At 37.8% G+C, this 12,404-nt stretch overlaps 1 protein-coding gene across 1 annotated transcript in view; it reads right to left on the minus strand.

Annotated features, from left to right (window-relative positions):
- Positions 1-4,361: 4,361 nt before the first annotated feature.
- LOC140239817 (X-ray repair cross-complementing protein 5-like) overlaps positions 4,362-12,404 on the minus strand; it is a 28,333-nt gene continuing 20,290 nt past the window's right edge. The window contains exons 14-20 of the mRNA XM_072319637.1: positions 11,256-11,361; positions 10,500-10,572; positions 8,582-8,694; positions 7,662-7,758; positions 6,895-6,962; positions 5,861-5,935; positions 4,362-4,376 (exon numbers count right to left, since the gene is read on the minus strand). Coding sequence (XP_072175738.1) covers positions 4,362-4,376; positions 5,861-5,935; positions 6,895-6,962; positions 7,662-7,758; positions 8,582-8,694; positions 10,500-10,572; positions 11,256-11,361 — 547 coding nt within the window. The remainder of the gene's footprint in view (positions 4,377-5,860; positions 5,936-6,894; positions 6,963-7,661; positions 7,759-8,581; positions 8,695-10,499; positions 10,573-11,255; positions 11,362-12,404) is intronic.

Below are 12,404 nucleotides of genomic sequence, written 5' to 3' on the forward strand. Positions count from 1 at the left end.
TGAGTCCTGTATTACCTCAAAATATTGTGTCAGAATAACAATGCTTGGACTTAAATCCTAAGTTTGGATATATAAATATTATGACCTGTTACAATGACTTGCATGGGAGGTAAGAGAAAACGTTACAAGAAAAAGGAGGACACAAAATATCAACTTTCAGTGTTTCAGCTGCAACCTCTGCACCAAGATAGTATAGATAGCAGTGCAAGATAGTACGCCTTATACTCGGTCAAATCACTGTAAGCCAATGATCTATGTGTACATTAAAACACATCAGGGACTTGAATGAGTAAACCAAAGACACACAAGGGGGATTTACACACCGAAAGATATCAATCGAGGTGGAGTTCACCTACACTTTGCCTGAGAACTTTCACTCCGAGGCATAATCAAAGTTGACAGATTCACGAGGAAAATCTGCTGAATGTTATAGAAGTGGATTAAACTTAATTATACTTCAATGTGGAAAATGTATTCATGTATGTGAAAAAAAAAGAGAAAACTTTCGAAACTTTTTGGTCGGGCTATCGCAAGTTCTCATATCAAAGGCAATCGCCATTTCTTCATAGGCAAGCCCACCCAAAGTTTCATTAACTTTCACAAGCTGAACTAAAGAGCTCACTAATAGCTACCTCCTGCTAAAAGGGTGGAAGGAAACATAAAAAGCTCCGGCACTTTTATATTCATCATCTTTGAGGGAATTTGTGGTACCTCCTCGGCGTGAGTAAGCAAAAGCCACAACCTATGAGCTCATTTCATTCAGAGATCATACACGAACAATCCCCTTTCCCCAATGTGGTCTGCATTTTATATTATCAATTGAACCTCTGAAGCAGGCAAAGGCAAGTTACAGTATTTTGCATCAAACTTTATGATCTACCAAATTCAAAAAATATATAGGTGGATTATTGAATACAATATCTATTGAATAGCAATGCACCTTTGCTACGTGCGCATCAAGTTGAAGCAAGCAAGGTGTTCAATAGTGTACCCCATCTTTAAAGGACAAGTTCACCTTCATAAACATAAGGATTGAGAGAATGTAGCAATATTAGTAGAACACATTATTGAAAGTTTGAGGAAAATCGGACAATCCGTTCAAAAGTTATGAATTTTTGAAGTTTTTGTGCAGTAACCGCTGGATGAGAAGACTACTGCAGTGTACGAATAATTTAGATGTCACATGACATGCGTACAACAATATAAGGAAAATATAAACAGAATTTCACAAAATTTCATCTTTTGAAAAGAAATACGCATTCCCTTGACTCGTTACCGACATATGTTATGGGTAATATTATTCCCCCTGCCTTTAGAAAGAGGCAAGTCAAGTGGTCTTTTATTATGCGAAACAAGGAAAAGTAGAAATTACGCGGTGCGTAATATATGTCCCCGCCGGAAGTAGCATTTAGTAGCAAAATGTACAATATAGGTAAAAAGATGAAGGTCAAAGGTCAAAGAAGTCAAAGGTCAAAATTCTATGTAGAAGTTTTGAAGCCCTCACCTAGTGCCATCACATAAAGCAAACGGAATCGAAATCGGGTTAGAAATGGCGAAGGAGTAGCATTTTGTAGCCAATGTACAATATAGGTAAAAAAATCAAGGTCAAAGGTCAAAGAAGTCAAAGGTCAAAATTCTGTGTAGAAGTTTTGAAGCCCTCACATAGTGCCATCACTCAAAGCAAACGGAATTGAAATCGGGTTACAAATGGCAAAGGAGTATCATTTTGTAGCAAAATGTACAATATAGGTCAAAAATCAAGGTCAAAGGTCAAAGAAGTCAAAGGTCAAAATTCTGTGTAGAAGTTTTGAAGCCCTCACCTAGTGCCATCATATAAAGCAAACGGAATCGAAATCGGGTTAGAAATGGCGAAGGAGTAGCATTTTGTAGGCAATGTACAATATAGGTCAAAAATCAAGGTCAAAGGTCAAAGAAGTCAAAGGTCAAAATTCTGTGTAGAAGTTTTGAAGCCCTCACCTAGTGCCATCACTTAAAGCAAACGGAATTGAAATCGGGTTACAAATGGCGAAGGAGTAGTATTTTGTAGCAAAATGTACAATATAGGTCAAAAATCAAGGTCAAAGGTCAAAGAAGTCAAAGGTCAAAATTCTGTGTAGAAGTTTTGAAGCCCTCACCTAGTGCCATCATATAAAGCAAACGGAATCAAAATCGGGTTAGAAATGGCGAAGGAGTAGCATTTTGAAGCAAAATGTACAATATAGGTCAAAGGTCAAGGTCAAAGGTCACAATTGAAATTCTGTATAGAAGTTTCAAAGCTCCCATGTAGTGCTATCATATAAAGCAAACAGAATCAAAATCGGGTTAGAAATGGCGAAGGAGTAGCATTTTGAACATTTTGATCACACACGGACGCACACACGGACGGACACACGGACGCACGGACGCACGGACGCACGGACGGACACACACACGTACGGAGCCCGTTTCATAGTCCCCTGGCCGAACTCGTTCGGCGGGGACAAAAAGTGAAAATATGTTGAATTTTCTTTACATTTTCTTTATACTGTTGTACACATATGACTCACAAGCTGTAGTAGTCTCCTCATCCAGCAGTTCCAACACAAAAATTTTAAAAATTCATAACTTTTACATCGATTGTCCAATTTTCCTCAAAGTTTCACTGATGTGTTCTACTTACATTTCTGCATTCTCTCAATCCTTATGTTTATGAAGGTGAACTTGTCCTTTAAGGTCATAAAAATCATTTCCCCCTTCCAGCCAGATTATGTTGCATTCCAATAATAATGCCTCCGGCCACTTCGTTGGCGGAGGCATAAAAAATGTTAAACTGAATGATAACACAGAATGAAAACATTAAAAGAGTGAGGAAGTCAAATGAATAAAACAACTCTGGCTGCTCAGTATGTAGTGATTAATATAAATCAAAATGAAGGGCTAGGATTTCAAAAGCCAAATGTTGTATGATTCTTCTTTTGTTTTAAAATTTTTTCTTCTCTCAAATATTAAGAAAAAGATGGACTGATGTAGATGGTGATTGGCTGGCTTCATTCAGGTGACCCAGCCACCAGATTTTCTTGTTAGTCACATGGAACAACTTCATGGTAGCACAGCGGTATATGAAAGCAACCAGCTTTGAGATGTTATCATAGATGATATGCCACCTGGGTAAACATAATTTGAATTAAATACCAACAATAACAGCAAAACTCAACTATCTGAATAATGATGATTATCATACAATGCCAGTGTGTAAATTCTCCCTACTAAATGATCCACATTTACTTTGGTTAATTTCTCTTTCTGTCGAGTACTAAAACAGAATTCTTTAATGATGAAACAATGCCGCCATGACCAGAATTACCTATGAATATTTCACATCCAGTCATTCATACAGTATCGCAAATAACGGCACAATTAATTCTATGCCTCCTATGGAAATTGGTATGTTTGGGAGGTGCATGCTTTTAGCTACATGCTTCTAGCAAGTGTTGAGTCCTGAATACAAAATTCATTGCTGAGTAAGTAAAAACATCTACATAGTTAATCTTCCCATGTTGGAGGCATAGACGTGTTGAACATCAGCAAATCTCTGATCCCAAAACAATGTAACATTGCGCAACCCTCGCCTATCAACCGCTCTCAAAGATGTTATCCCACGTGTGAACGCACCCTCGAAACATCAACAAAAAATACCATTTTGAGGCAGCTGTCCAGTGCTAACGTCTGTCAGGCAATCTTCTATAGCACATGATAGAGGGAATTATTCACGATAGTGACATGGAATGAATGCAAAGGATACAGAACACTGCAATGTGCACTATTTTCATTTACTGCTCCTGCATTGCTATCCAAAAAAAATCAATAACAAAGGTCATATTCTGGTTAGAAAATAAGCTTACTGTGTACACATTGCATGGTACGTGAAATTTCAGAAAAAGACATGTATCTTTCATTTCAAAAACATATTTTCTTATTTTTGATGCAGAAAAAAATAAAAAAATATTATTATAAAATAATCAGATAGCAGTCCTAGTCTAATCATATTATCCCTCTTAAGATTCTTGTGTGTTCCTAGGGCATGTCCCTGTCACAGTTGATATCACAACAAAACATAATGCGCATGACAAACGAACCATGAATCAAGTACTGTGGTGCGTCAATTGTCTGTTGCAGCCATGCCAGTTTGAGAGTGTTCATGGCGTGGTAGGAACATTACGAGAGAAGAGCTGCTACAGCAGAGATGGAGAGGGAGCCCTTGATGTGCAATGTCACTGCTTCCCGTGATGGAGGAATGATTTCTGTTGCCATGGTTCCCTCAACTCTTCTCCGACGTCCTCAACTCCTCTCCAATGTTCTCATTCCGGGGCTTTCTGGGTCTCTTACATCATATCAAGCTGAAAAGAATGGGACAAGATAGACAGTAACAAGGATGTTCGATTCTGCACACTTCAAACACCCATTCACCCTGTATGTGCTAAACTTAAAGGGATGGTACAGCTTCGGTTGAGATGGGGCTACAGGTTTCCAACATTTTTTTATAATATCTTTTTTGAAATGATGAGAAACCTCTTATAAAATATGAAAGAGCATATAATTCTAAAAGGAATTCAAAGTTTGTTTGATGAAAATTGGTTTTGAAATGGCTGAGATACCCTAAACAAAGCAATCCAAAAGAAAAAGTGGGACCCACCTCTTATTAGGATCACTTTGATTTACTTTATTTTTTACATCTCAGCCACTTCAAAACTGATTTTCATCAAATGCACTTTTAATTCCTTTTAGAATTGTATGCTCTTTTTTATTTCGTAAAGAAATATCTGAGTATCTTGCAAAAAAATAAAAAATAAATAAATAAAGACTCAATCCTCGCTTCAACCAATACTATACTATACTATCCCTTTAACTTGCCAAGCTTTTTCAACAGCATTCACTAATCCATCAAAACTTGACCTATCAGGGATAATCGTAGCATTCAAAGCAAGCCCACTAAGGCATGGCAATAAGCCGGAATGCCATGATGACACATTAGGGACTAGGAAGATTGGGTAATCTCTATTCACTGATGATTAGTTTCCAGACATCTTTGCTAATTGGCAAAGAAAACACAGTCGAGATTATGTTACAACATAATAGTAAAATTTGTCAGATCAACACAACGCATTGATCTTTACACAGTGATTGATTACATAATGATATGTGTGAGTTAAAATGAAGCAAATTTTATAGGCTGACGACTAATAATGATGGTAATATGTCATGTGAAACTCACAGAAAAAAAAAAGGAGCAAACTAGTAACAGCCTCTTCATGCTCATACTTTTATACAGCAATCACAACAAAATTCTTTCATTCTATCATACCCTCTTGTAATAATTATCATACAGAAAATACTGATGTAATGTCCTGCAAATCTTGATAGAGTACTGGTACTTAGTTAAGAGTCATAAACCAATCAGGAATTTGAGAACTTGTATTGACTCTTCATCAATGTTTCTAGCTCAAATACACGTGGCTCCCATTGTAACGAAAATCCTTAGGACCGGTAGTTTTCTTTAAATATGTTGATTTTTTTTTTCTTTTTTTCTTTCTTTTATAGCCAAAGAGCAGAGTATATATCAAAAGATATATTGATTATGATTTTGGGATCTGATTGTATACTTTGTTGTAACAAGAATTTCATCAAAATCCTGTTCTTTATGCACTGTATATACCAACGACTCATGTCATAACAAAGTCCTCAGGACCAGAAATTTTCTTTAATTATAAAGATCAAAATGTTGTTATAGCTGCAGGTGATTTTGCACCACAGACTATAATCATAATGCTTTGGGGTTCTGAATTTTAAGGTAATCCAAAGAGCATAAACACCAGAAACTTACCAAATCATCTGCATCTTCCTCAGGCTCTGCTGCGGCTGGCTCTTCTTCCATTGGCACCTCCTCCTCCTGGATAAACTGCAGTTGAACATGGCAATGAGATTGAAGAGCACATGGTAAGAAATATAGCGAGTGGATCGTGATGCCATTAATATATCGCACCATGATTAAAAGAAAAAGTGAGGTCAGGGCCCTGTTTCATCAAAAGATACAATCTATTATAAGTTTCTTTACCACACAGAGGCTGCCATAGACTTATGATAAATATCAACTATATAATCAATTATAACTCTTCATAAAACAGGGCCCAGGCCTGTATCACGACATATGGCAGAATTTGCAGATTTTGCTTACAATTAAAAAAGAGAGTACAATTCTGTGAATGATCATATCCCAACGTTTTAAAAGATGTTTTTATTCTTTTTTTTTCCAGGCTCAATGTACAGCATAAGGATTCTATTGCGTCGTTCAGCTTACTTGCATATAAATGTGTGGATTTTGCTACGTTTTTTCAGTCTCGTATCTCACTTCAGAAAATCGTTGGAATTTAGTATGACACTGAATATCTTTACTGTTGGTACGAGGTGAGGATAATCTTTAAAACTGAAAAAAAAAAAATTGGTTGGCATTTTTGTTGTTGTTGTTTACAATGAAATCTGGCAGGAGAGCAACAGAGAGGTGAAGTGTCATATGGCTTGATGAAATTCTCAACTTTTATATCAATTTCTGCTTTGTAAGGTTACACTTCTGTTCTTTGTTTACTACTGCAACTACTACTTCTAAGAATGATAATAAAGTTTGTGCGGATCTCACTTAATATTGCTTGTATCGGCAGAAAAATGCTGGAAAAGTGTGGGAACCACTTCTGATTAGCCCAATTGCACATTTGTATGATAATCTAGCCAAACTGTATGCCCAAAGATTAAAAAAAAAGAAAGAAGAAAAACACTGTGAGAGAAACCACAACTATAACAACAAAGGGAAAGAAAATGTCTTCTAACAATAGCAACAATGCGAGAGAGAAGAAAAATACATACCTTTTCGGCCTCTTCTCTGGTTACTTTACTGTCGCTGGATTCAGAGCTGTCTACAAGAGTAACGTTATCTGAAATGTTAAGCCAAAGGAAACATACTTTACACTGTATGGCCCATACATTTAGCAGCACATTTTTTTTGTTTGTTCTATCAACCAGTTGAAACTAGTCCCAAGTATACTCGGGCAGGTGTCTATGGGAGATAGGTGTTGCAAAGCACTTCTCTAATAGGTACACTGTGATAGATATGACGACACGATTGGACGTTCAGCCATACCAAGATATAAGGCTTAAAGGTCCTGTTTTCCTTTGGAAGCAGTGATTTAAAAAATGTTCAGAATGTCACATTTGATACATGTGTGTAGGTCAGCTGTATCACAAAACATCCTACCATATACAAATTTGCAATAAAGCCTAAAGTATAAGGAGATATCACTGCTTTTCTCAATAAACCATAACTGTAGACAGTTTAGTCTGGAAACATTTTCATTATAACAATTGTTCACATTTTCTATATTTAACAATACTCAACATCGATTACACTGTTTCAAATTTTAAATTGGTTGTTTCTATCCCTAACATTTTAGAACTATTTTGAAGCACTACAGTTGGGTTTTTGTTTCATCTGCAAATGGTAAATTATGCCTTTAAGTGACCCACAAAACGGATCTCTGCATGCTTTCACTGGTAGACTGTCCCCCTTCCCTACCTGCCTCCTTACCCCCTAACCACTCCACAAAAGGTTCCTGTATGTTAACCCTAACACTCACCTTTGGTCACATCCTGCCAGAAATCAGTCTTCTGAAGCTCCTTCAGCTCCTCCTTCAGCTTCCTGATGTAATCATTGAAGGTCTCCGGTTCACTCAACTGTGATGCACAAAAACAATAGCAACAACGCTACAACATCATAATGGTCCACGACGACAAGGGACACCATAGTCTTGTAAAGGTGGCAGTTTTTCACTTCTAGACATATGCCCCCAGCATATTCAATGATCACATTATCATGCATGCTCATGTATGTTATTTGCTGGAAATATTACCGAACTTATTCTTGAACTCTTAAAGGACAAGTTCACCTTCATAGACATGTGGATTGAGTGAATGCAGCAGTATTAGAAGAACACATTCGTGAAAATGGGACAATCCGTTTAAAATTTATGACTTTAAAGTTTCAGTCACTGCTGGATGAGAAGACAACTACAGCTTGTGATGACACATGTGTACAACGATATAAAGGAAATTTAAAGAAAATTAAACACATTTTCACTCTTCTCGCATAATGAAAGGACACTTGACTTGGCTCTTTTAGAAGGCAAGGGGATTAATACTACCCTTAACATATGTCAGGGACAAGTCAAGAAAATGTGCACTTTTTTCAAAAAAATAAAATTTTGTGAAATTCCTTGTATTCTATATTCCTTAAATCATTCTATTCATGTGACATCATACACTGTAGTAGTCTTCTCACCCAGCAGTGACTTTGTAATTACTTTACAAATTCATAACTTTTAAATGGACTGTCTGAGTTCCCACAAAATTTCACTAATGTGTTCTATTAATATTGCTGCATTCACTCAATCCCCATGTATGTGAAGGTGGACTTATCCCTTGACACAACAGAATTTGGAGGGCAGCCATCTTATCAACCTATATCTCCACATGTAGAAATCCTCCATCTGTGGCTTACCTTGATGGCCTCCTCCCGATAGACTCGAAGACAATCAAGGGCTTTGGAGTAGAGCTGAGCTCCGAACGACTTCCGCACCAGTTCCAGAATCCTTTCACCCATCTGCTTGGCAGCTGCCATGGGAAATGATTATGATAATTATGTCCATCATCAGAATCAAGGCAGGATGGCAGAATACTCACAATGATGAGATCAGATTGGTGTAATTTTTGTCTGTTACTTTTTATTTGGAAAGTACAGCAACAAAGATGTTCACCTTTGCCAGCCAAGTTGCACTTCAAACCAACTGACAGCTACAATAATAGCATTATCAGTAATTAGTTCTTTTTTTTTTCTTTTCTTTTTTTTAAATCCTGTGCAATTTTACCAAGTCATGAAGCTGACAGCGGTTAGGCTTGCAGGGTTTGCAGGGTGTTTCTCGCAGTGCTCACACTCAGAAATCTGTACAGCCTTGCAAACATTGGCAATTTACATACCATAAAAAACAAGGAAAAGTAGAAATTACGCGGTGCGTAAAATATGTCCCCGCCGGAAGTAGCATTTAGTAGCAAAATGTACAATATAGGTAAAAAGATCAAGGTCAAAGGTGAAAGAAGTCAAGGGTCAAAATTCTATGTAGAAGTTTTGAAGCCCTCACCTAGTGCCATCACATAAAGCAAATGGAATCGAAATCGGGTTAGAAATGACGAAGGAGTAGCATTTTGTAGCCAATGTACAATATAGGTAAAAAAATCAAGGTCAAAGGTCAAAGAAGTCAAAGGTCAAAATTCTGTGTAGAAGTTTTGAAGCCCTCACCTAGTGCCATCACATAAAGCAAACGGAATCGAAATCGGGTTAGAAATGGCGAAGGAGTAGCATTTGGTAGCAAAATGTACAATACAGGTCAAAAATCAAGGTCAAAGGTCAAAGAAGTCAAAGGTCAAAATTCTGTGTAGAAGTTTTGAAGCCCTCACCTAGTGCCATCACTTAAAGCAAACGGAATCGAAATCGGGTTACAAATGGCGAAGGAGTAGCATTTGGTAGCAAAAAAGTACAATATAGGTAAAAAATCAAGGTCAAAGGTCAAAGAAGTCAAAGGTCAAAATTCCGTGTAGAAGTTTTGAAGCCCTCACCTAGTGCCATCACATGAAGCAAACGGAATTGAAATCGGGTTACAAATGGCGAAGGAGTAGCATTTTGTAGCAAAAAAGTACAATATAGGTCAAAAATCAAGGTCAAAGGTCAAAGAAGTCAAAGGTCAAAATTCTGTGTAGAAGTTTTGAAGCCCTCACCTAGTGCCATCATATAAAGCAAACGGAATCGAAATCGGGTTACAAATGGCGAAGGAGTAGCATTTTGAAGCAAAATGTACAATATAGGTCAAAGGTCAAGGTCAAAGGTCACAACTGAAATTCTGTATAGAAGTTTCAAAGCTCCTATGTAGTGCTATCATATAAAGCAAACAGAATCAAAATCGGGTTAGAAATGGCGAAGGAGTAGCATTTTGAACATTTTGATCACACACGGACGCACGGACACACGGACGCACGGACGGACACACGGACACACGGACGCACGGACGGACACACGGACACACACACGTACGGAGCCCGTTTCATAGTCCCCTGCTCGAACTCGTTCGGCGGGGACAAAAAGATGAAGATTTTGTAACTTCTCTTTAGAAATTTCTTCACAGACATCAGAGAAAGATAGCAAAGAAGAGATACACAAAACATGGCAACATAGTCTGATGTAACTTATTAATCTTAGACACATTCATCCAAAGCAATAACTATGCCATTGCAGGAAAAAGGTGACTAATTTACATACATATTGAAGGACATGCAATTTCAAATACGCACACACAAAATAATAATAGATTATATCCTATAATTACTATTATCACTATCATTATTGAATAATGTCAGTGAAAACCTACCTTCTTTGAATCTGTCTTCGTCCTTCTGTGAGATCATGGCGCGGAAGTCGCCGCATGGATCAACAGTGCCAACCTTCAAGAAGTAATAAAAAACAGAGAGAAAGTGTGTGGAAGAGTGAAAATATTCCTTTCAGCACATGCCTTTGAAAAATCACCACAGCATTTTTTTTTTGTCCTCATTCAACAGCACTAATGGCAATGGTACACCAAAAAAAAAAAAAAAAAAATAGTTAGTATAAATTTTCTTTCACAGGAGAGCCGAAATTTAATCTATGCAGAAAGACCAAAAAAGGGAAATGTTTATGAGACAGTCAAAACCAATGACTTGAAATCAACAATCTTGCTCCAGCAAAAATAATAGCAATGCTTTCTAATTCAGTCACTGGAGCCACTTTCAAGAGTTCAAATTTGAGATATACATGTATGGCATTTACAGAACTATTCCTATTATGTGCATTTACTACCACAACTACTATCTTTTTCAAACTTTCATACTACTTGTAGCATTAGCACTACCTTAATCATCCTCCTCCTCCTCCTACTACTACTACTACTATTACTACTACTGCTACTACCATTAATACAACAACAACAACTACTACTACTACTACTACTACTGCTACTACCACTACTACTACTACTATTACTACTACTGCAACTACTACTACCACCACCACCACCATCACCATAACTTCAACACTAGTAGTACTACTAATCTTACCACTTTTACTATTGATACCATTAACAGGATCTCACCTCCGTTACTGCACCCTTGGTTAATCCAGCGAGGGTAAGGTCACCGTCATTAGCGTCATCATCCATCCTGGCCTTCTTGGATGCAGGCTCACCATTGGTCTGGTCTCTGTCGGTGAGGAAAACCACTTCTTGTTAAGACCATCAATACCGAGAGAATATTGATACAAAATTTGCACCACAGATTTTACAAGTATAGCAGTTACACTGCATCAAACATAAGTCCTTTCATGTAATTACCTGGTGTACATTGTTTGTTGGTATGATGACCACTAGGAGGCATAGTTTCATTTTGTTAAATCAATGACAATGGTTTTAGTTTTGTTTTGTTTTAATTTCTGCCTGGAGACCACTTTATCAATGTCTACGGGTGTGTCTGAGCACTCTCCTAAAGCATGTCACACAATATAGGAGCCAGAGGAGTGCTGTAACGGTGCGTTCAAGCGTACCATATCCATACCAGAGGAGCGTTCGAACGCTCCTAAAGTGTACCGTACCGTACCGTACTGTACTGAGCCAAAAGTGTACCACTTTGCGATGCGCTCCAAGAGGGTACCAATAGCGTACCAAAGTTCACATATGAGAATGCGTGTATCGAGCATATACGTCATAATGCAAAGAGTTCACTCTCTTTGTTTGGGACATCTGTAAGCAGTTTAAGTGCGTCAAGTAAATGACCTTTAGCTACAAAATTTGTGACTCCCTCTAAAATTAACTCAGAGGTACACTTTCTCAACAGAGCGCTCGAACACTCCAAATCTGGCACAGTTCAGTACGGTATGTGTTGGTTCAGTTCACTTTGGTTCACTTTAAAGCGCTTGAACGCACCCTAACACTTTTAAATTGCACTGCATTGCACTGCACTGTGCCAAAAGTGGACCACTTTCGATAAGCTCCAAAAGTGTGCCACACTGAGCCAGACAGCACCCGGGCGCAAAGTGGTCCAAAAGCATACCTTCCAAGCTGTTGAATGAGAAGAATGCTCACAATATACCAAGTCATAATACAAAGAACCGATTCTCTTTGTTAGGGACATCTGTAGGCAGCATAAGTGCGCAAGGTGCATGACCCAGTTGCTACAATATATGTGACCCCTCTATCTCTGACATGAGTCCAGAAATAAGTTCCGAGGTTCGCTACCTCTACACAGCT

The sequence above is a fragment of the Diadema setosum genome, chromosome 16 (assembly GCF_964275005.1).
Source record: "Diadema setosum chromosome 16, eeDiaSeto1, whole genome shotgun sequence".
In the NCBI taxonomy this organism is placed as follows: Eukaryota; Metazoa; Echinodermata; class Echinoidea; order Diadematoida; family Diadematidae; genus Diadema; species Diadema setosum.